The sequence below is a fragment of the Zerene cesonia genome, chromosome 5 (genome assembly GCF_012273895.1).
Source record: "Zerene cesonia ecotype Mississippi chromosome 5, Zerene_cesonia_1.1, whole genome shotgun sequence".
Lineage (NCBI taxonomy): Eukaryota > Metazoa > Arthropoda > Insecta > Lepidoptera > Pieridae > Zerene > Zerene cesonia.
In genome coordinates, this window is record NC_052106.1 from 2,586,438 (window position 1) to 2,613,246 (window position 26,809).

The 26,809-nt window shown below is 33.7% G+C and overlaps 1 protein-coding gene across 1 annotated transcript; it reads left to right on the forward strand.

The window, feature by feature from the left end:
• On the forward strand, positions 1 to 25,832 carry LOC119839954 (frizzled-4). The gene is made up of 3 exons (XM_038366412.1): positions 1 to 1,038; positions 21,637 to 21,812; positions 24,601 to 25,832. The coding sequence occupies exons 1-3, from the start codon at positions 134 to 136 to the stop codon at positions 25,236 to 25,238; spliced, it is 1,719 nt and encodes a 572-aa protein (XP_038222340.1). The 5' UTR covers positions 1 to 133; the 3' UTR covers positions 25,239 to 25,832.
• Positions 25,833 to 26,809: the final 977 nt, after the last annotated feature.

Consider the following 26,809-nt stretch of genomic DNA (forward strand, 5'->3'; position numbering starts at 1 on the left):
CCCCACCGTTCACGTTTCACAACGTCAAATGACGCGTTCCGTAACGGTTGTGTGTAGTGTTATTGCAAACTTGCGCGAAATCTTTACGATGCAGTGAAAACTTTTTGTGAATTGTGACTGTGCTTTTTTCAAAATGATGTGTGTCTACGCGACAATTTTACTGACTTTGGCTATGAACATTGCTTCGGAAGCCACGGTACGGATATGTGAACCTATCAAGGTAGCGATGTGCAAGAATATTGGTTATAATCAAACCGGGATGCCCAATCTGGCGAGGCATACCTTGCAAGCTGACGCCGATGTCACCCTTCAGACTTTCAGCCCTCTGGTTCAGTATGGGTGTTCGTCTCAGTTACATTTATTTTTATGCGCGGTTTACGTCCCAATGTGTACAGATAAGGTCGCTTTACCGATTGGACCATGTAGAGGGTTGTGCGAGAGTGTTTACGAAAGATGTTATCCTGTGCTCAGAGGATTCGGTTTCCCATGGCCCGCTGAGCTAGATTGTTCCCTCTTTCCTGTTGAAAACAACCACGAGCACATGTGCATGGAAGGTCCTGGCGAAAGAACTGTTTCTGGAACGATACCGCTGGATACCTCGAGCGCTAACAGTAGAAGTGCTTGTAGAAGGCTCATTAAGCCAAATAGTTGGATTTGGTTAAGGGGATCGAGCCGTTGTGCGCAGTATTGCGATGCGGAAGTTTTATGGGAGGCTGGGGAGAGCAAAGCTGCGGAAGTCTGGCTAGCTACATGGGCAGCGTTAAGTTTTGTTTGTACGTTGGCTGCGGTAGTGGCTCAATTGGCTTGCGGAGATCGGGGAGGTGCTGGTGAACGAGCCTTGGTTCTAGTGGCTTTGTGCAGATGCGCAGCAGCAGCGGGTTGGGGCGTCAGGGCAGCGGCGGGTCGCACGGCCGCGGGCTGTGCTAAAGATTCCACATCGCCAACAAGAATGCTACTGGCACACGATGGTCTGGCAAATCCTAACTGCGCTGTCGTCTTTCTACTTCTTTACTACTTTGGAATGGCAGCGTCTGTGTGGTGAGTTTCTTTTGTAGCCATATATTTTAGTGAGATTTAAGAACATTAACATTCGTGAACAAATTGTTTGATATATAGAGCCCCTACATTTAAATATACGACGTTTCCTACCTAGCAAGAAACTTAGTAAGCAATTTCGTTCGCTTTAAACAAATGCGAAATAGTTTTTAGAAAGTGGCAATAATAGTTTAACGCAAAAAAATCGCAAACTCAATGACAATGATCGTTTACTACAAAGGCTTGTAAATCTTACTATAACACCTTTTTACAATAAACTTCTCGTGGTTCCTTACCTGCTATTTTATGACTTATCCCAAACATTGTCACTGATGTATTAGCATTTGTCACTTCGTTACAAAGAACGTGTTCTTTTATTGTAGATCTCTAGGTGATTTTTTTTTAAACATTAAATGATAAAGATAAATTCTTCCTATTGTTATAAACATACAATATTTACCTGGAGGATTACAAAATATCCCGTGAAATAGGTGACAATACTTGGTGTCAGTTCTTTATAGTAAGACAATGATGTCAAGCTTAGAAATAACAAGCATCATATTGTTTGTCTATATTGTAACTCTTATGTATTGAATACAAGAATATACTCAATACATACGTTGCAAGTAAATAATATCCGTCAACTTTCGTAATTTACGTGCGTGAATGCTGAATTAACGAAGGGTCCTTAATTCGATCCCTATAGAAATATAAAAACGAAGTTTATGAGCTTTACAGCTAAAGCTAGGCCCAGTGAAGACCAAAAGTATGTACTTATTTAGTTCCTTTAGCACAGTGCAGTTTTAAGCTTTATTTAATATTATTTTATTTAACTTTACAATAGAACAAAAACTTTGTATACAATCAATCCACGACGCATTGAATCAACACGTAACAGTAAACTATCACTATGATAAAAAAAAAACTTTATAACAAAAATATATACAGTATATATATAAGATTTCAGACTAGATGTAACAGCAACTACTAAAGGTGTAACAACATTCAAATGTTATTCAAAATGTATGGGTAGTAAGTCGTTACGAAATGTTCTTTAACTATGTACGATCAATCATAATTCAGGTATGTTTGGAACATTAGTCAAAACTGAACACGAATGTAGGTTGCGTTTTATATACATATAATGCACGTCAAATAAAGTAGAAGAGTGTTTTTCGAAGCATTCTTTCCCTTTTAATAGTCATATGGAGCACAACACGGAAACATTAGATCTATGCAATTCATTAATCGTACAACATTAATTTGTTAAAAAATAATACTCTATATATAGCTACAATAATTAACATACAATATACAATCTGACAAAAATGTGCTACATCCCTGTGGTTCCTTGGATAAAACTGTTGAATGCAAACACTAAATAATCCAGTCGATGCTTAGTACAAATTTCAAGAGCTTATTAAATTTATTTTTTGTTTACAATTATTCACAATAAACGAGCTATACAATACGAGCGCTGCATACAGTGGCAAAAACAAATGTTATGCTCTTACAAGGTTATGAACGAGAGATATTTTAACACTTATGCCCCCGAAACAAACTATATGGTGCCTGCAGAGAACTTCGTAAAATCTTTGTCCGAGGTGGGTCAAGAAAAACCAGCCACGTTGCATTTCTACATAAAATTACTTAAGCTACAAGGAACCGAAGGATCGATGATACCCTTCGAAAGCCACTTTCGACCGACAATTTTTTGCGCTTACCTCATTCTTAGAGAGTTTCGCAATAATGATAAAATCTTCTTTCTTGCACTTCGCACTTTGTGATTCAAATGAGATTCTGTAGTGCCTTACCTGTGATAATATTCGAAAGTCAAAAACCAATAATGTTTTTAGTCAGCTTACCGAGAAATGATTATAAATACCTATATACTATGTGGTTAAAAATATGTGTGGAGAAAAATTAATATCAAACAGTCAAATCAAAGGAAAGTTTTATTTAATTTAAATCCGTTTCATTTCTATGAATAATAGTTTTAAGAACTTTTTTCTAATTTAATGACAGAAATAGATACGTCGACAGAATACGTCACCAAAATATCGTTAATATAACCCACCGGAGGTTATTAATTTCTTAGAAAGGCAGATTTTTCTAACGTAAGCGAGTCGTTATGATAATTTCCCTTAGATTTATGTGAGGCCGGCATTCTTTGATACTATATCTGATGGGCCCTCGACAGATATTAATGTTTCATGTTGATAGTTGTTATGCACCTTGTTTATCCTCTGTTTAAATTTTGTTGAGAAATACGCTTTTGTTTAATTTTAGTGGCGTTTTCACATAAATAGTTCAATGTTGTTTCAGAAGGGAATGGTTACTCTTGAATATTAGTTTAAACAAAATTATGAATAACCGTGAACTAGAAGAGTTAAGCTGATAATTTTAGGTTAACATTCTACCGCCTTTATACTTAGTAAAAAATATAAGTACTTACTATAGCAAACTCGGCTAAGTTCAACATACTTACCATCGACCGTTCATCAATTACACGTAGTTATCGCATTTTATTGACACTTGAAAGGTGCCGGTTTAATTGTTTACAACGTACGCGGGCCCTTGTTTGAAACTAGCGTCTATTAACATAATAACAGATGAGTACGGAACTAGTTAGCTCCGAGCATGTTGTGGTTTCAGTAATGAGTAACGTGGAATTGGTTTTCTGAATGCGGTTGGTGGAACGTGCTTCCTAGGACCGAAACGTTAGATGTCTCCGCTTAATATATATGCCTTCAAATAACATAAATAAATGACTTTTTATATCTGTACACAGTACGTATATATCTGTATACGTAAATGTGGTAATAAATGTAAGTATACAGATATAAACATCTGTAATCTTCTATATTACTTTTGAATTGGGATTGAATTCCTTATTTTGTGTTATATGTATATGTAGAATGCAGATACACTTATGTCATTAATAAGTGACACTAAATATTTGTCAAAAATGCTTACAGCTAGTTTGCATTAAAACATAAATAAGAAAAGCTTCATTAACTTTATAAACGCAACATTAGTATAGTAAAATTATAATAGAATAGAAAGCATAATGTGTTTTCAACTTTACATGCCTATCATTGCCAGCAATTTGAGAGTTTGTATCTTACGACTGGAACCATTACCCCATTGTAAATAACAGTAATTTTGTAGTTATTTACGAAGCTGTGCCGATGAAAATTTCAATTATAAAATGATAATAATGATATGTTGGCTTGTCAAATCATTTAGATATGTGACTGTCTATGCGTAAATATAAAATAAATCTAAATATACTTTTAAAAGTCTAAATATGCCTTTACACTTTCGCTTGCTTTTGCCCACGGCACGAGATTGTAAGATTTATAGAATTAATAGATTAAAACACAAAAGAAGGAATTGATGACACATTTTTTGAAAATGGAATCAAAATCAGTTCTAGCTTTACATTTGATGCACAGACAGCAAACATAGCGTTAAAAAGTGTTCTAATATTATTATATGTAATAGATCTTCCATGCACAGACATATATCACTAACACTTTTATTATATGTTACTTACTGAGATCAATCTGTACATGGAAGTTAATTTCTATTTAATTTCTATTACCTATTTAATTTCTATGCTATAACGTTCAACAGCAAGGACCTCTGAGCATAAATTTCTGGCTAGTTTTATACGGGTCAGCACCAAAGCATGTAATCAAGGGCCTGTTCATAATTTCTTGTTTATTTTAAATTTCCTTGCGGCTGCCGATATAATCTCGACACGAACGCCCCGCCTCGAGTGCAGTGCTCGTTAGTAGGGTTGTATCAAAAATCGATAGCGTTATCGATAAAATTGGATATCGCTGTTTAAACAGGCCATTGTGTTATCAAATTACCCAATGATTATTATCTGTGAAAGATAGATTACTGTGAAAATAGCAACTGTGATTATGGTATAATCATCATTTGTTTCTTAATTTATGTAAAAATTCATACTGTGATAGGATATTGGTATTGTTACAATAACATCATTTAGAAACACTTTACGCTTGTATTGAATACAGTACAGTACTAATAAAAGATTAACGTTCATTTGAAATGAAAAATAAACGTGATAAAACAAACGCAGTTTTTCTGTATAATTTATTATAAATTTTGATTCTACTCAGGTCAATTCTCTTGAAAAATATCGACTATAATCCTCGAAGCACAGCACTAATCTCGAGATTCGATTCTCTGCGCCCGCGCTGTAATTGGGATGCTAATCAGATGTTGAGCTCTTCACATCTCTTTCTCACATAAGCGCACGTATACGTTTATCTCGCTCCCGCCAGGATCGCGTCGAAGGCGGTTGAGTCTTCAATCATCCTGCAATAAGCTCTGACGGCACAGCGCTTCGTAATCACTGTACTTTTCACTGCGGAATAATTTTAGTTTTTAACAACCGACCCGACTATATCATACACCTAAAGCTTAAAAGCTTAAAAATTTCCCTCCATTTTATATACTGTTGTCGTTGGCTTACATTGTTAATGCGGTTTTTATGACGACGCGTTGAAGCGGGAGAATAGATAATAAATTTAATAAATAATGACTTCGGGTAAATTTAGTTTTTGTCATGAGTAATATAAATTTATAATTAACTCTAATGACTATATTTATGGCATACCTACGTAGAAATTATGCTTACAACTTTCTATGTGTTGGCGATATTTAATTAATCGTTTATCTCCGCTAATATTATTATAATCTATTAAGATTTTTAAAAAAGCATAGAGAATTACGCTGAACCAATTTACCCTCGAACATCTACATGAGTAATAAACCATTAATTACATATATGCTATAATAGTTTGCCATATTCTATATTTTATTTACTTTCAACCATATTTACTCTCAAAGGGGCCGTTGCTTGCATATCTCTCACCGTGATCGCGTACCCGCCTGCTGTAAGATCCTATCTAGCCTTCGTTATTGGAGCCTTTGTTGGCCCCTCAGTGGGTACACCGACGATTGTGATGCTGAGATTAAGGACGGTTCTTGTTAATTAAAAAACCTTTAAAGGTGCTTTATAAGTACCTTAGATCACGAACTTCTCGAAAGTTTTCAAATTATTTTGTTAATAATACAATGAACGTGGTAATGTTCTTTTTAACTCCCGACGCATAAAATAATGAGATGTTATATGTTTGACGTGGATTTGTGTTTCCCAAACGGATGAGTTTGATTTCCCGTGTTAAGTATAATTATGTATATTCGTCTAGAGGTAATTGTATTCAGTAAATCAGTTAACTTATACATTATACTGAACGAGCGCCTTGTTAACCGCGATTCACGGATCAGATACACCCTGCATTGCTCGTTGGGCCTGCCCTGATATTATCTTTCATTGTTATACCACGTTCTACAGCCATTGCATTCCTTACATTAACTAGTACCTATCACTTTTCTTACATATAATATAGTTACGTACAATATTTGTTTAACTCTGCGTTGAGAGTAATCAAGTGTTTGCCTTCTAGCAAATTTACCACATCTTTTTAGCATATATCAAAACTGGTATGAAACTTGATTAAAAATAAATATGTATATATTTTTACGAACTGTCAGCATTATTATATCGAAGTGGCTTCTATTGGATCGGTTAGTTCTACTTACCTATAATTATTATTTGTTATAAGTAATAATATTTATAAAGCACTTGGCATATCAGAATAATCGTGCCGGTGGGTGGGCTGTCTTGAAATACCTTGTTTGTTGGTTTTGTATGATGGAAAGGCATATAATTAAGGATGGTTAACCCGCCTACCTTGGAACGCGATGCTTGAAAGGAATTTTAAAATCGATGATAATTTCTATGTAGCTACAGTCACGACGAGTCACAACACAAGGTATCTACTTACATAGCAGGTTATATATAATAAACATGGTATGGTAGTGTACACATTATGCACAAGCATATTTTAGGGGAGAGAAGATACGTCTCACCTTATTATGCTGTAAAAATTAAAGAAAAACAAATTTTCAGAACGTTAAAAGTGATTTGGGTAATAAAGTAAGTAAGGACATTATTTTATTTTGGCAAATGTAAATGCCACAACGTGTTCGTTGAAATTCGATAGATTTTAATAAATACAATAATTATGTAAGGTTAAACGGACTGCATGGGTGCTGATTACGAAAAATTTCATAATGAATTGCGCAAAAATGTCTTACGATGCAAAAGCTTGATATTACTGTTGTATATGCAGATTAGATGCTCGTATATTTTATACGTATATACATTTATTTCCGTAATTTTTATCAGTGATGAAAAATAAAATAAATTTTAAAAATGTTTGGTATAAAATTAAAAGATAAAAAATTCCAACCATAACGACAATACGACAGAGACTAAGATAGACTTGAGGCTCAGATTATAATACGAAAGGATTATAATCTGAGATTTATTATATCCTCAAAATTAAATTTTCTTTATGTTACCCACAAGGCACGTTTTCCAGGAAAAATGTAGGCTTTGTTAGTTCAAATGGTTGAATTATTGTATGAAATCAGAAAACGACACTTAAAACTTGCCTAAATAAATTTTGAAGCGGCCATTGTGCGGTGTCGGCACAGTCAGGTAGACTTTTTTTCGTCTCCCATTGAAAAAGCATAATTTATTACCATTCGCTGTTTTGGGAGTTCGGAGATAGTTTTTATACTATTTTTGAGAGAAATTGCCTTCGCCTGTACCTATAGTTTTTCATTATAGTGTTTAAACGATTTATTTTGCGTGAAATCTTGGCTATAAAATTTATTCTATTTATTGTAACATTAAAAATCAGTAACAACAAAAATTAAATTAATATTTTGAGCAATGGCCTTGCGATTCACACACACACACACACCCTTTTCTTGTGTCTGTGTAGACATATTTATTTATTTTTTCAATTTATGTTTTTCATTTCAATTTTATTATTTCGGATTTATGTAAAATGTACTATGGTAGATACATAAGAAGAGATTTTGTTTATCACCAAAGAAAACTATGAATTATTTTAATATGGGATTCAAGATAGTAATATTTCATGTCCAATCAATGTTTTAAGATGTCGAATACCAAGTTGTGATCGGTCCAAAAATGGCTCCTGTTTAATAGCGAAGTTTCGTGAGCGGGGATTTGGTCCTAAACAAACAATGATTTCCATTAATGTCGAAAGGACGGACGGACGGCCACATATATTTATTGATTTATTGATCGTAAGCAGAAATCCCGACGGCCGTAATTTAAACACGGTACCAAAAGAACGAAATGTTTTAGTGATGCGTCGGACAGAGAAATGTTTAGACAGGTTTATGATGAAATGTTTTATTTTCATTGGGTGCCTTAGTAGTTTTGTTTATGCTGGTACAAATAATTTAAATAGAATTTATATGTAGGGAAGTAGGTTGTTTATCAGGGGCTAGCTTTACAGTGTTTTTAATTACTTGATGATTTCAGAACTTGGAACTTCAACTAATTCCAGCCTGAATTACTTTTATACTTATCGGAATTATAATATAACAGATTCCGAATTATATTTATTAAACTGTTTACAAAAACAATGAGTAGGTACGAATTACGATTATCCTACTAATATTATAAATGCGAAAGTTTGTAAGGATGTATGTGCGTTTGTTGCTCTTTCACGAAAAAACTACTGAACCGATTGCAATGAAATTTGGTACGTAGACAGCTGGACATCTGGAATAACATATAGGCAACCTTTTATCCCGATATTACTTACGCAGGTGAAACCGCAGGGCGCAGCTAGTTATAGTATAAAAGAAAAATTACACATTTATTTTTGAAATCTATATATGTAAAATTTATTTCTAAATTTATTTCTAATAACTCGACTCCACAGTTTTCTTTATTCGGAATTAACTCTACGCTTTCCAGCTAAGCAGATGCACATGTCTGCGCTACGGGATCCCAGTATCTATGCTTTTATTGTTATCTCTGACTTGTTCACTCTCGCACGCACCAAGTATGTGTGAAAGAGACGATAAATGTAGCCGTACAAATTACTTTATTGCTGTAAGATATTTTTATATGTCGTTCGTTACGATCTTAGATATGGTGCTTAACAAGAATCTCGGGATTGTTGTATCTGTTACAAATTTACATAATGGCTGCTTTATTCTACACGCATAGTTAGTAAAAACTTGGGTGTAATAATTGAGTTGGTACCCTATTGGTACTTAACAATGGTGCTGCCATACAAATATATATAAACTAGCTTTTGCCCGCGGCTTCGCACGCGTTACAGTAGTTAAATAGATGGTATTATGATACATGAAAACCTTCCTCTTGAATCCTATCTATTAAAAAAAACCGCATCAAAATCTCTTACGTAGTTTTAAAGATTTAAGCATACATAGGGACATAGGGACAGAGAAAGTGACTTTGTTTTATATTATGTAGTGAAGTGCTTTAAATTTCGGCCGTATAAGAAGTATGTTCCTTAAATTGACTTTTGCTTTAATTTAATAAGGCTTTAATGATATGATGTACATTCATATTATATTATAATGTACTAGCTGCGCCCCGCGGTTTCACCCGCGTAAATCTGTATCCCGTAGGAATATCGGGATAATAAAAAGTTGCCTGTATATTATTCCAGTTGTCCAGCTATCTACGTACCAAATTTCATAGCAATCGATTAAGTAGTTTTTGCGTGAAAGAGCAACAAACACACACATCCTTACAAACATACGCATTTATAATATTAGTAGGAAGCATTACCGAAGTCTAAGTAAGAGATTCTTAAATGGAACCAAACGAAAATAAGCTATCGAAATCTATTGTAATCTAGTAACTGGTATTTGTTTTATATAAATCATATTCAACGCATCAGCTGCCTCAACATATCACATGATCATAATCACTTAATATAACCCCCCAGCCACATACAAGTACCCGTACGTAGAATTCAGGGTAAGTCAAGAAACGAGTTTCATATAAGGCGAGAACAATCGCCAGATAGGATAATCATCTCACGACTCCTAACAATAACCCGTTTACGATACAGGACCGAAATAATGGCCAATTGTATGTTAAACAACGCCTAAATGATCATAAATTTTAATGTAATGAGATACATTCAATAGCTGACTGACTTGGAGCATAACGAGATCGCTATTGGTTTTTTGTAAAGGCATTTCTATTTTAGATGCGAGTTAAATTAAATCATTATTTATCCTATATAGACTAGGAAAGCTTGGTTAAGTTTTTGTCATTTTTTTTCTATTGGATTGATCACTCCGCTTTGTGCTTCATAGTTACTCGAAAATCTTAGGAATTTTTGTATTTACTTGATAGAATTTTGACATATTATACAAAAATATATTGCACATTTCTGCTATGAACATTTCTTCCCTCTAATGCCTTTTTCTGGGGTTGTAATAATAATAGTATTTAAGCTCAAAAGCGTACTATTCTCTAACAATTGTATAACGCATATTTTCACATTTATTATATCAATTAATATCAACATATTTATCGAGACGAAATTGTTATTTCGCATTTATCAATTCATCAATATAAATCACATTTTATTAGCGTAATATTCATCGCGTCGACCGAGCCGAAACTTGTTAGAGCGTTTCTCGAAAATTTAATTATGGCCGTATAAAATACGAGAGCAATAGCAACCAAACAGTGAGGCTGTTAAAGAGGCGGTTACATTGAACTGTATTTTGCATCGCGGCGGCATCATCAAAGCTATAATCACCCATTAGATTCTGTATCGGGACCGTGCCGATCGCGCGCCTAAAATGCTGCTCGTTAGCACTTTGACAGCTGATTAGAGATATTAAACGTATGTGCTATTGTTTGTACACGCTAGTTTTGTGTTGTATACTCTGTCGAACATACCTTTGTAAGGGATTCATTTTCACGTTACGTTACATAGTAGTCACGTTAAAAATGATCGTTTCTTATTGTGATAATGAGTAACAATTGTTTTTAACGATCACATTCGTAGTGTTTGATTATGACCAAGGGGTAATTTATGCAACTGTAGGTAAATTAATTTTATCCGTTGTGCGATTAAGGGGTTATAAAATACGGACAGAGTAATTTTCGCATGAATAATATTTATTAGATAGGTAGAACTTTTAGTTGATAAAAAAATCTTCTCAAGCAATAATTATAACTTTTTGCGAGGTAGTTTTTTATTCAAATAGTAAGCATTTTAACGAAGTTTATTTACATTTTTATATCATTACAAATGATATTTGTCACATCGTTAATTTCTATTCATATGTAACAATGGCTACAAAGCGTCATATTACTGCGTCTTTTTTCTCTCTCAGATTTCTATACCCGTAATAAGACGTGATGCAACGCAACGGACATGTCTTGTGGTCACTATATCGATATCGTGTTGGTAAATATAACATACTGATTTGTTAGCAGGAACCAATCTGGAGCAATGTATTTATATGCTCCATACTGTAACAATTAAGAAATTACTAATGAAAGCAATACGTTATATTGTAGATTAAAAAATAAAATAGTTCACCTCATTTAAAGTAAACCAGTGACAAGATACCATGCCTTTAAAAAAAAAAAAAACGCGCCTACTCTGCGGTCTTTGAACGCTGGCCTACGAAAACCAATTAACATAAATTTTAGAACAGTTTTAGTAGACACCTGAGAATATTGAAACGTTAACCACAAATAAACTCTGTGGCTCTTGAACAAGATATATTATAGCGTATCATGATCCTGCGTCCGCATCATTCTCGTTAGTCATGTCAATAATATCAATAAATAACTCTCATATTTATTTGTTTAATAAAACACTGTTTGTAAATAAAATACGATATAAAATCCATTGCGTAACTCTGGCGTTTACATCCTCTTGTCATTGAAAATTTCTCTCGTTAGGCTTATTGTTGACCGCGTGGTATTCTTTCTTTTTCACTCCCATTGACTTTATATAAGGAAAGTGCAGCTATCTCTTTTCAAGGTTTGAGGCAAGGTCAGCTCGTTAAAAGATCTTAACAAGACCCGTGAAAGACTCGACACGGCGGACCGGAAAAAAGATAATTACTAGATGGTACCTACCCACATTTTTTTAATAAGGTTTATATTGTCCGTAAAAAAATGTTTTTTAAATAGCTACCTACATTTTTCTGGTAATACAACATTATTAACCTTTTCACGTTATTATAAGTATTAGTAAGTAAGTTAAGTTTGAAATATAAAAAAGCGCTCGCTGGGGTAAAGAAAAATTGAAAATCAAATTTAAAGCAACAAGGAACTAAAAACATATCTAAACTAATATGGACTCACAAATAAAAGTTTGTTTGTTTCCATTGAATAGGATCCGAAATAGTAATATTAATAAAAATAAATAATTTCGAAATATTATTAACGAAAATACATTTTTCCTGTGTGAGGCTATATTTTTTGACTAGCTAATTAAAGATATACCTACTTAACACTTAACTATAACATGCGTCCTCGTTATTTAATGTCGTTAATTTGATATATGACGATTAAAAATTTAAACGTAGCTAAAAATATCATATTTCCTCCTATAAACTATAATCCTACTTCCTACTAATCATACTAATATTATAAATGCGAAAGTTTGTAAGGATGTGTGTGTGTTTGTTGCTCTTTGACGCAAAAACTACTGAACCGATAGCAATGAAATTTGGTACGTAGATAGTTGGACAACTGGAATAACATATAGGCAACTTTTTATCCCGATATTCCTACGGGATACGGACTTACGCGGGTGAAACCGCGGGGCGCAGCTAGTAAGCGCAGTTATGTCCGGCGCGTGTCCTTTTCACACCCCGAACACTTCCATATTGCTGTCGCTTTCATATTATTGCATCTTCTCGCTCAGATAGGCTTTCGGAAAATACTGGCATGCAAGACTATGAGGCTTGAAGTCTCATAATATACAGTAACGACCTACGTCCTATGTAATATGTCCCTAATTTTTAACCTTTGTTCCCAATAAATGAGGACGTTTTTCAATTCCTTGTGTGTTTTTAATGCCCATTGAAATCACGCATGAACTAGTATTGGAAGGCAAAGCAAGTATGTATTACTTAATTACATAAAAAACTTGCTGATCAGAGAAAGTATGTCGTATTGGAATCCGTCTTATTTTATTGATGAATAGTTCCTGTGGTAAATCTGACACAACGATACTCGCTATGAGTAAAAATTCTTTATTAATAAACGTAATAATGGAGAGTATTTATTAGGGCATTGCCCTAATAAATACTCTCCATTATTGTTCCATTCCAAAAGCAAAAGCGCACAAACATGGCATGAACTCCAAAAATTTAAAATACTGCGAACGTAAGGTCACTCGAATATCAATTAGATTGGTCACGTGGTCGTTAAAGCAATTAACTCGGTGCCCGCGCCTCAAACTGGTTCAAATGTAAGAAAAAAGTATTTCATTGGAAATGACTTACCGCTTCGGATCGTTACATTCTGTGTCGTTACTAACAAGCGTTTTATAGAAAGCTCATATCGTATGTTGCAAATTTTCAACACATATCAAATAGTATCAGGGCCTTTATGAGATAGGATGAATGTTAAAAAAATTAACAAGCAAATACGTAAGAGAAATATATTACATTGGCTTGTTTATGTATCATGGATAGTAAAATACTGGAGGTAAGAACATGTTAGTATTAAAAGCACGCTAGCTCACGTAACATTTTGTCGAACTATCTGCATTCATTTTAATATGATAGAAATTTCAAAATTAACCCATACAAAAAGCGCTCTATCATGCATACCGTTAAAAATGTTTCTTGCTTGGTACTCAGTAATGTGGTTTGTGTTTATACTAGCGTATATAAGTACAATAAACCTATTGAATGTTAATCCCGACTCGACCATCAAACTGTCAAATGATAATCACTCTTTAGAGACGCTAAATTGGGTTCCAGAGATACTTGGACTTGCTGTCCAATGACTATGATAATAATTTAACGCCTACACTAAATTTTTATCAAATATTAATAATCACATGTCCAATTTACGCAAGGAATCGTTCTGCTTGAAAAAGTGATTTACTTAAATGTTATTTTTTATTCATTTAACTAAAATCTTTGGTTTATTAACATAATTACTTCGTTTTTCTTAGGAAACAATTTATTAGAAAGAAAGAAAGAAATATTATATATTATTATTATTATAACAATTTATTATTATAGTTTGTTTTGATGTTTATTAAGGCATTGTGAGATGTACCTCAAGCATTGAGTGATATAAAGATGAATTCGTCCCTCAAAGAACCATTTTGTTTGTGACATTCTTTTAAAATTTGCTACGAAGATATCATAATAATATGATATAATCTCTAAAGTCTATCACTATCGGAAGTATGTATTAATCCGACCTTGCTTTGTTGTGGCCCGCGGTAGCTATCTCTATCAATATCTTATCGCGGTTATTTCGCAGCAAATATTAATCACAAAAGGATAGTATTGTAAGCGGTAATGACGATAGCCGCCTTAATCATAATTCTAATCGTACGTTACTAAAATAATATAAAAAAATCATAATAAATTCATATATTAACAACTATTCATTTCACCTAGCTAATTGTTAAACCTCTACAAAAACACATCTCGACACATTTTATCATTTTCTTCTGTAGCTAAAGCTATTTAAATGTAATTAATGATTGTTTTGTTGACATTATTATAAAGTATAATAATCATTATTCCTTTATTGAGTTTCATTAGGAAACAAAATAGGGAAAACCGTGAATATTGTATGCAGATTGATAAAAGTAATCTCCCGATACGGTAACGAACTGTCAACGAACGTCTTATAAAAAAAATATTTGTATCGATAATTCCGGTTCGTTGCGGAGGTAAATCACAAGAAACGGCTGAACGTGTAAACACAGCTTTACAATACTGTAAATTGGAACGATTGCGATCGTAATAGATTTGACGAGTTAGAATTGGCTTTCAGAATTCCCGTCCAAATTACGAGTGCTTATGTCTAACGGTCTCGACAATGCTGCGTCATATAGCGTACATTTTATAACAGTTTTTCTTAACCATCACAAACTTGTTTATAGGGAAACAAAAGAAAACAAAACATCTAATAAAAAAAATACAATTTACAAATTACATTGCAATTTACAATTACAAAACAAAATTACAATATAGTAGCTTAGAATCTGATACCAGTCCATTACGAAAAAGTCAACGGATGTGCCTATAAAATTTTTAAAGAATAGAAAAAAATTTGAATGTTGTGTCGAGATTATTGGTGTCCTACCTACCTAGTATCTACCTAATTGAGTATTTATACCCCTCGCTTGTAAAACAATGTATAAAATAGTATATATATATATTCCACCTAATAGAAACAGGTATAACTGATATATACAAGCGTGGTAAAAAATGTTCCTATTTTAAAATCAATTCATAATATATACGGTCATCCGTAACAAGATGGCTGCTTATTATTCAGTATGTCCGCCTCCAATCAGCGGTTACGTTCGGGGCAAGAAAGAAAATGTAAATATGATAATTTTGTATGCAATGAACATATTTTCTTAAGTAAGCAATGTGCAGCATTATGTAAATACAGCCTGTCAGTTTCAGAGGTAATGATATCCATGTCAAAGACACCCGAAGATAACAACTTGGTTTTTTTTTATTATTTCGTAGGTTTACGTGTCAATTTAACAATTTATATCTGTAATATAAAACGAATATCAAAAGATACTATAATTTATGAAATAAACAGCTACATGGATTTATAAAATGCATAAACCAGTCTCCATAAAATAAAATTTATGATACATCAAGCATTCGTGGAAATAACATTCTATTTTGGCATAAACGAGCGTGTAATTTTATTACTAACTCGACTGCAAACAGCCACATCCATCATTGTCTATTGATAATTTTGCCGTGTATAATTTTTTACATAAGATAATCGTAAAATTATTATTGTATATATAAAAAACTCGACTTCAATTTTTTTTTTGAAATACACATACCCTCGAAAAACATTACCCTCCTTCGGTCAGGCTGGTAATAAATCAGCTATTAGTAGATTTGCTCTAAGAATAAGATGTAATTATATAGAACTCGATGATAACATGCTTTGTTTTACTTATTTAACGAGGGTTGGGTGCACTGGCAATTTGCCCCTATAAAATGAACGTAATCAAGCGAGAGACACCATAAAAGACAGGTCGTATTGGTTCTAACGAGCACCCTACTGGTTCCAGTCTATCTGCACCGGCCTTCTCGGTATTAATATCGTTCAATATTTATTAGTTCAAGGGAATTATAGAAAGGCAATTAAAAAGAAGCTTGCAACTGCAAGGGATGTGGGCAATTGAATGTAATCGCGGATATTGTTTTTGTTATTGTTATTGAAAACAAATAAAAATGCGCTCGCAACTTCGGAAGTAGTTTTTGTTAGTTTGTTGCATAAAGGTAAACAATAGGAACGGTAGTATAACTACCTATTATAAGGGGGTTGATAAAAATATTAAATGATGCTATGATGAAAATGTAATAGTACGAAAACTCTTTCTCAATACATAATTCGGTAAACCGAAAGAAAAATAAGAACCATTATAATTTCGAATTAAATGATATAATTAAATACAAATGAACTAATGTTGGATAAGCAATTATCATACAAAGCATACTAAGTAAACGTCCGTTATTTATTGACCATGTAATTTTGTAGAATAAAAATTACGACGATGATTCACTTTGACATCTATAATTAGTTTCGTAAAAGATCTCGCAGTCTCGCCTACCGGCCTGTCGAGAGAATAAATCCACGTTAATAATCCGCCGTATAAATTAAACGAAGTGCGACAGATATAATCGATCTGCATTCCACAGGATATAAATAAATAATATAATTTAATGTCTTATAAAGAAACCCAATATTCGTTAACCCTTGTAACACATGTAGGCAGTTCATTTATTTACCTTCAAAAGGCATCAATCAAATATGATCTCAGCGTTGATCGAATATCCATTCCAATACTGCATGCATCCAAAAACATTAGACCCATGCTATTCTGAGAGCTGTAGTAATTTTTTATTCGAAAAACAGAGATGCGCAAGCTAAAGTAGGTCTTAATATAATGGTTAATAAAATATGGTGGTCCGTTCAACTTAAATGCATCCATATTTAGACACCTGCTGTGAACTCGTTCGCCATTTCGGGCCTTCGTTAAAGGTGTAGTCAACAGTCTTCTTATTGCCCTTTGTTAAAATTAAAACATATTTGCGAGTTTTTTATTGACCGAATTAAAATGTAGCAATATTTTAATATTTAATATCATATTTAATAGGTGCTATACTCTATGCCATACTCTACGGCGTTTATACGAATGAATCTCTCAGTTCCTGGAAGCATTTTAAAGGAGTCGTAATGTGTTTTTATTTCCGTTTTATAGCAACGCCCAGTTCCAATTTAGAATCGGCACATTAATATCTTGCAACATATCTCTGTCAAAGCAGGGCTCTGACAGAAATAGTGCATCCTGTTTCGAACGCATGCAGCAGACGGCCCAAGTCTTACCCGAATCGAATAATCGATTTTACGATCTCCAAAAATAAACGCGGTCCCTTCATCGTATTCATCTTCTACGAATGGTTAGCGTTTGATACCCCAAATGAAATTAGTCAATTTGCTAATCAATGCGTTTCCATATAGTTTCTTGGATTTTTATAATACAAAAAAATTCTGGTCTAATTATATGCTATCGTTTTTGTTATGAAACAAACTCATCAAACTGTACGTTTACGGTCCATTTATTAATTTGCCTAAATATAGTTGAATAGGCAAATCTTACTCTCCAAACGCCACATCGATAAAATAAATATTGAATACCTATAGTAGATAACTATTTGATCACAATTCATTTATACGAAAACTTCATAATAAGGAAGTAAAGAGACGTAGCAAATATTTCTATGGACTATAATTCACAGATGCCAATTGCAATAGAACAATGCTTTATGTTATAAATAAAATACTATGAAAACATTTGAAAAAAAATAACAATAAAATTCGGCCGCGTTAAATATGCTAAACCAATAGTGTAGTAAAAGAAGAAGAAGAATAGTATACATTTAAATGATCCCAAACCGAAGACTACGTAATTGTAAATAATATGACCCAATATAATGGGTAGTGAGATTTTAAATCACCTCAACTGTAAACTATTAAGTTCGAAAAGCGAGACGAAAGCAAGGGCGAAGTTAACCGGCATATATCATGTCAACGTTTACGATGGCCGAAACATGTGGAAATAAGACAAAAAGGCAAGTCTCGCCGCGTGTGTGGGCTCGTAAAACTGCCACCATGGAAAGTTATGAAACGTATACCTATAAGATCCTATTACATACTTTGCGTTATTTATCAACTAGCGACCGTCCATAACATGGTACCATCTAAAGGAAGCCCTACAGCGATTTTCCCTTTGAAAAATTTTTAAACTTGATATAAAAATCTTGCTAGTCTATCATTTCGCCACACTAAGGATTCCGTACAAATAAGCCAAAATTCATATGTAAATAAAATTGCAATAATTTAATTAAAGACCGTGGCCATCGTTGCTTAACCTCGATTTTTATTTTTTTATTATAGCGGTAACTTTATGGTATATAAGATCTGAAAATTTCAAATGTCTATCTCTCCAAGCCTTATGATAGACGGCCAGCGAAGTCATAGTAATAGATTGCCCTTTTACCCTTTGGGTACGGAATCCTAAAAACGGTTCAGTCTTTGCACACATTTATCAAATATTCTCCATCTACATACACAGATAGTCAAGAAATTTATTCAATATCTTAGATATTAAAGTAAAGACCCATGACTAATGTCCGTCCGTAAACTTTCAAAGCTTATTCACTACACTCTACGTTAAAGAAAATTACTTACTTCATTCTTTACGTTAAGTGCTGATAATATAAATAGCATAACGGAATGTTATTTGATTTCCATTATTTACATAAAATCCTATATGGTTCTTTAAAAATAATTTTATAGCGTGAAACCAATCGTTTCCCGCCAGATAACATTATCGTTTAATGGCCACTTGGTGCACGACATGACGCCATGTGAAATAAGAAAAAATAAAATGCTAAAAGCACCAGTCCGTTCGCGCCTCGATGTAATAACATTTGCATTTCTTGTGAACCCACGTTACAAATGCTCGGTTCAATCTATAATTTCGAATGATTATTTTCAATCCACTTTGTAAGTACTGTAAAAACTAAATATTTATAGTGGCGCTTATGTGTATACGGAAATTTTAACGTTGTCCCATTTCAAACTAAGTTCTCTAGCGCTTTATGATTTCAAAAGCTTTTGAAACACCGCTTCAACTAGAGCCTAATTAACACAATGCAAATCGTACAAACATTAGTAAAATGTTAGCCAACATGTGTTGGCGTCGGAGGCCGGATCAAACACGCTGGCGGCCGAACAAATACCTAGTGTTTGGACTATCGCCACTTTCGGTTCTGTTCAAATAGATGCCCTTGTTTGTTCAAGTGCCAGTGACACGCCACCGCGGGGTCCTACAACCAATCTAACATTAACTCTAATACAATTCCCAGGCATTGTTAACTCCAATGACGAGGCAGTTATCCTGCGGGTCTCTCTAAGTTGGTGTCGGCCTAAAACAAGGCGACACCTTTCTTGTCCTTTAGAAGGATTTACCTGTCACAGGTTTTAACGAGTTAAGTAAGGGTAGTCGGATTGTAATTTACATGAAATCAAGCGCAAGAAGCTCGTTTAGAGGACCAGTTTTTATATTGAAAAGTAAACAAGACTACATCGTTAAAAACATAATGATAGTTTTTAATATTGCTCGACGAATTTTAATATTCACCATATCGAATATTTCATAGGTACCTACGCACTTCAGTGTCCAGATTATATACTTTTTTTAAACGCCTTTTAGCTTCACGTGTTTGTTTGTATGTAACCGACTGCTTTAGAGTAGATTTTGACCCGTAATAAACAGACAGATTTAATTGTACACTTAACAAGGATCGATATAGGTAGTTCTACTAATACGTAATATTTTTTCGTATATTCATGCATCGAAGCAGATAAACACGTGAAAAGCACTACTTTCATTTAAAAAGCTAGACCAGACGTTTATTGTGAATTTAAAACTCATAAAAAATAGGTTTCATATTAAAAATATGTTTATCATATTAAAAGCTTCACAAGAAATCAAACGGCATATCCATAGGCCTGATGGTCTCTATAGTCGTACAGTAAGAACTATGAACGAGTTTCAAGGAGCCATTAACTGTTTAAATACCTACGTTAAATACCGAATGGCGTCGCTAAGTAAATACCGGTAGCATCAAAGTAGCTTAGATACTGTTATCATCCAAAGAAAATGCTACTTACTACTGAAAAATTATTGCAATGCATTGATTATTTTATTTTTAGCCAATTTAACTAATAGCCAATTAAATGAACCGTCCTTATTATATTTATAACTCCAACATGAATTAAATATATGTACGTGTATATCTACATGAGATAATAATATCGTAGAAAAACTGCATTAAATAAATAAACATAATATTATAAACGTCGGTTGCATCAACAATATAAACTTGAGTATATTTTAAAATGCAAATCGACCAAATGATATTCATTAATGTGCATCGTTAAGCAAAAGCAATTAAAAGATGTTCATTGCCATTCCGTTCACGGGCATATTCAGACATCTTGGTCAATTCCGTCATGCGGCACCTTCACCACCTGTCTTGAACAGCTGATTGTTTAGTCAAAAAATAAAATGCTTAATCATTTTAATTAACCACTAGCAACCATCTTTGGATGTGTTTTCAACTTCGCGTAATTTCAATTAAAAACTAGTACATTTGTAGATATATTAACATTTTGTTTGTTATTGATAATGTTTCGAGAAGTTAGTAAAAATGTAATTTAAATTATGAAGTCAACGGCAACAGTCATTTCAATAACATGCCAAATAAGTTGTATATTTCCAATTATTATGTATCTCGGATCTCTGTGGAGGATATAATTGTTACTTGCGTTGTCCTCTACTATAATTGGTATTAAATGAATCAATATCGCACAGAGAAGCAAACAGATTAAATCTATATTTCTATGCTAATTATAAAAATCTGAAGAGTATGTATGTTTGTTGATAAGCGGAATCTCAGGAAATACTGAATTTCAAATATTCTTTCACCGTTGGTTGTGAACATGATTCATGATTACTATTAATCATGTATCACGGACGAAGCCCGGGCAGACCACTATTATATATAACCTTTTAGTTTAAGTAGATTTAAAATATGACATTCAATCCGCATTGGTCATTGGTATACAAATCTTTTTTTATGTGAACGTCGCCAGTAGAGCTCGTGTGTCACCTGACGGTAAGCATAAGCGCTACAACCGCCCATGAACATTTTCGTAGCATGATAAAGAAAAGATTGACTAGAGAAATAAAAGAATAGACAGGGAAGGGTAAGGAAAAGGTTACAGTCGTCCGGTATAAGTCTATTATATAAGCGGCAATTCTTATGAAAATATATTACTTCCAGGTGGGTCGTAGTAGCTGGCGCCTGGCGAGCGAGTGTCCTCCGACCTCCTACCACTCCTGCATCAGCTCGCAATGATAGACACTCTTCATTGCTGCAGCTGGCAGCATGGGGCGTGCCTGCCGCGCTAACTGCAGCTGTATTGGTCACTAGAGATGTGGACGCTGATGAATTAACTGGTGAGGCTTTTTAATGACTCCAATTTATATATAAGTACTGTTCACGCCTCTGTTTTTGTTAATTTTCGTCTAGATTTTACCTCTTTTTGTGTACCAAACAAATACAGCGTTTACTAGTAGTGGATAAGAAACAGGTTAAAGTTTATATAGCGAAATAATAAATGAGGGTTATATTGTTATTTTACAATGTTGCTTTTCTACATGATGTTTGAAGAAATCCACACTGTAAATGTATATATGGCAAAGCAGCTGTTGTTAATACTATCTACATAATAATTAACATTACCTGTTAATATTGGTCTCGTATATAAATTAACTTTTATTGTGCTTGTATATTACGAGTATATTACAACGAAATATAATGTAGGGGTAAAATTTCTGTACAGATAAAAAACACGCTAAAAACCGAATTTGATGGGATGTTAGAAGTGACATAAAACTATTTTTTTTTTCAATTTGTTTGTCTGTCTGTTTGTACGGACTAATTTTCGGAACTGGACCTATTTAAATCAAATTTTGTATCGTAGCAGCTCTTATCCGTAGTCAACATACAATAAATTTTTGAGATTTGAATGTCATTATTTAAGCAGCAGTATTAACAACAATTTATGAACTTAAATAAGTTTAATTTGGTATATAAATACTTTATGATGCTTAGACAATATATATTAAAAAAATATTAATCACATAAAAATGACTAGTGACAAGAGAAAGTAAGACACAAAAACAGCGTCTAAAAAATTTTTCTGGTATTACTTAATATGCCAGGCACTTAAATATTAATTTTTCAACTTAAATATTTTTTTTTTTAATTAAAAAAATAAAACACTTCCCGTGCGTTAAAAATTAAAATGTTATTATTAATGAATTACAACACCTTATTATACAACTAAGGCACCTAATTTAGTATCGGTGTTACCAGAATCATCATACAGTGAAACAATTTATAAGTAACGAGATCCCACAGGTGAAGTCGGGGCGAGCCGCTAGTAGCTAATAAATGTAGTGTAAAACACCATAAAACACGCTTTATTGATAGATAGAACTAACTAGTCTCACTCGCTCATGTACAGAGCATACGTAAGCTAAGTATTTAATCCTGGGGATAACCAGAATAAAAAGATAATCACTTCATTCATAACCACGCGGTAAAATCGGGAGCAACAGCTAGTTCTAGAATAGTACTTAAATCATTTAACACAATGTTATGAACAACAAACGAGTACCTACCTACCTATGTTTCCTTGAACCAACGGCGAGCATTATCGAGCGAACCAAATCATTACTATTCTAATCCACATCCGTAACAGAACTCCAGAACGGTGGCAATTCGCGGTTTAATACTCCTTTGATTCGATAGGCGGCGTCTTCAAAGCGATTAATCTTGAACCAGTGCACGGGAGCACGCATTCATGCGTTCAACATTGAGTGTTTTGTGAAACCGATCCATTGTAATTCGCTGTTATGTATTTCCTACGTGAGTACTGAATGGGTCCAGTAACTTACGTCTACTCTAAGGTGAACTAATTCTGTAAGCTATTATGAACGCGAAATACATTGAGAATGTTTGAATGTTTGGTTTTTTTTGCTCAATTATAGAGTTTTGTTACTTAATCCAGGAAGAGCTATTAGTAGATGATAGATTTAAGCTTAAAAGCAAATTATACGCTACGTAACAGATTTCATTACTGTCTGCAAATAATTCGAATATATCCTCTTTTTTTAGTAATGGGCATTTACACATCTCCATCCTCTGTTTTAATGCACAAGGAGGTATGTAGTAGGACTTTCAAGAAGCCATATTCACCAAAACGTAACGGTAACTATCCTTTGTCGTCTGCGGAGTGGTTAACAGCCAGGATTCGGATATATTCTAGTTATATCATATTATTGTCTAATTAAATTGACTCAGTAACAAAAAGTTTCTGTTCACTGATAAACTTAGTACTTTTATAAATATTAAACACTTGAACATATTATTAACTGGAATAGCCTTATCGTTAAGACAATTAAATGCTTAAATCAGGCAGAGGAACATTAAAGATACCGCCTGATAATGCTTTGTTAGAACTCTTTACTAATCACGACATACAGCCGAGGCAAGTGCCCTGTAAATAATTACCCACTGAAGATTTGTATGTAAGAACTAAGAAGCGCCGACTTAGATAAAACTGTAGTTTGCGTTGCGGTGCTATTGAAGTATAGATAAGAAAGAAACGTTTTGACAACAACACTGGTAGCTTTATCCTAAATAAGTATGTAATTCATCGCGATAAATACACAAACGCCCAAATGTACACTACGCCCTATTATACATACAATCATTTTACTTTTAGAACATTCCTCCATAACCAACAAGCTATTATATTAAGTTCCTTTATTCTATACAAAAATTTAAAAGCCACAGGTCCCATTCTCAGGCATATTGCTGTTTCAATCAAATCTGGTGCACATTGTTCTTGAATTTTATTATTTCCACGTCCATTATCCATCGCGTCCAAAGAAATGCTTAACCATTATTCGAGCCGTTAAATACGACACCTTTCCTCCTCGCTCGCTCGTATTTCAATTTTAAATCGGCCCTTTTAAAACGACCTTATTAATGCATTCTTTTTTCTCGCCGTCTGTTTGTGTAGGTGTTCGCTTTGAAAGTGCTTTATTGGAAATTTGGAATGTTATTCAACTCGCGAGACAGAATCCGTATCCGCTAAAACTATCTTTCAAAGCAAGTTGACTCCGCAAAGTCTTGAATAATAAAAGCATTAAAAATTTGTCTTTTTTTTTCTAGGTACGTGCTATGTGGGAAATCAGTCCAGCAAATCTCTTCTCGCTCTCGTCATTATTCCCGAAGCTATTTGTCTGCTCTTGGGATCCGTATTTTTGGCATCAGGACTTCGAACAGTTCTTCGGCGGCCTACACCGACCCTAGCACCAGGGCCGCTTTTGAATGGTCCTCCGCAAGCACACACTGATCAAAGCATACTACGACTCGGTGCATTTACTGCCTTATATGCTGTTCCTTCTGCTTGTATACTAGCCACCTGGATATATGAATTTGCTTGGAGGGACGACTGGCTTGCAGCTCCTGTGCCATCTACTGAACCGTCAACGCAACCACGACCAGCGTTTTGGGTGTTTTTGTTCCGAATATTTGCAACTCAAGTATTAGGTGTTATGGTGGCTGTGTGGATTGCAACACCAAGACTAAAAGCGTTATGGAGAAGAATAAGCAGTCCAAGGAAACCCGCATTAGCAAAGCCACCCGTCGGACCACCACCTACACCTCTAACGTTACACTGCTATGCAGGTCATCCACACACGCTAAACCGACATCCACATAAATATGCAACATACAGACCTCCCCAACAACAATCTTATCGGAAACCACGACATTACCACTACTCTGCTGGTGAAACTATTCTATGACACATTAATAATTCTAAATTTGAAACACTCTCTCAAATAATATATATTCTGATAAAGTTTTATAATAGTGATTGTGCCATCCGCGTATATTTCAATGATGTAAATATATCATTTATAATAATATTATTCTGTTGATTGATGTGAAGATAATTTGTGTCAATTATAATTAAGCAAGAAATATTCTAATAGACTGTAACATAATTATTTTTTTATAAATCCCAGAGATTCTTGCCACTTTGTAACTTAAAGACTGGAGGAAGAAGAAGTAAATTAGAAAATAAAATAAATTTACCTCGCAAGATGCATATCTTTTATGAAAGCTTATAATATGTGCAGTGCATAAAATGTGAATATAACTGTAATAATGTATGCTTAAGAACTGATTTTCTATACATAGTTAAGTAAGTATAATTTTGTACTTAATTTTAGATTGTAATAATTACAAATTAGGTATTTAGGTGATTAATAAATTAATTCTGTACAGTCTTAGAAAGAAAAGGTGTAATAAGTTATTTAACCCACCTTTATATAGGTTCTGTATTGTATTTTGTAATATATCATATATTTTTGAAGGTACCCTAATGAAAATTGTAAATATTATACTTAAGAATAATTGTAAATATAACAATGTTAACAATGTGTCCTGTTGTTTTATTATTTATTTATTTTTTTACTAATTGAACCCCATAGAAGATATGTCATGAAAACCAACAGAAATTTATCGTTATCGAATTTCCAAGTTCAAAATGATCCTTGGTATCCGATAAGAACTACTGAGCCCTTGAACTGGTTAAAGTATGCTGCTAGGACATAACGAACCCTTTGTGTGTGCAATTTGCAAAGATAAACTTTGGTTCACACAGCATTTAAGTTTGTGTCATGTTAATGGCAGGTAAACTTGTAAATTCACATACATTTATAAATTCACATACATTCTACTATAGTATTATGTTATCTGTGATTCAACTAAACTCAGCTGTTAGTGTTACATGCTAAGGTTTGCAACTACTTAGTTCTCTTATTACTCGAACTTTGTGGCAACTGCTTGTTGTTGAGAACGATCTAGGGCTACATTAGCGCGCGGAGATTCGTAGCGAGCTAATACATAATTCGACATTGTACTTTCATGCCGAATAATTATGATGTCATATCTAGAGACTACAGTGCCGCCACGAAATAATTACCACGGCGATAATATGAACTAAATTTGATAGGTCGAGTCATATCGTACAAAAGTTGCTCCTACTATACCGATTTGAATGAAATACACTTAGATCGTACGGTACTCTAGCTTCAAAATAATAGTAAATACTCAAAAATAAAAAACAAAGACGCATTTTCTATAACCCGTTTCACATCTACTTTTCCTAACTCTGGGGCCATTTAAATTAAAGTTCCTTTATTTTAGGCGTTTACTTCGCCGCGTCTAGACACATCTAGACACCTTTCATGATTTGCACAGTATATAAATGTACCTATAATCTATGGCTTGAAAAAAAAAGCGCGGGAAACTTTGAACGAGGCGGGAGCGTGCTTTTAATTTAATTATTTATTTAAAGTCATTTAATGAT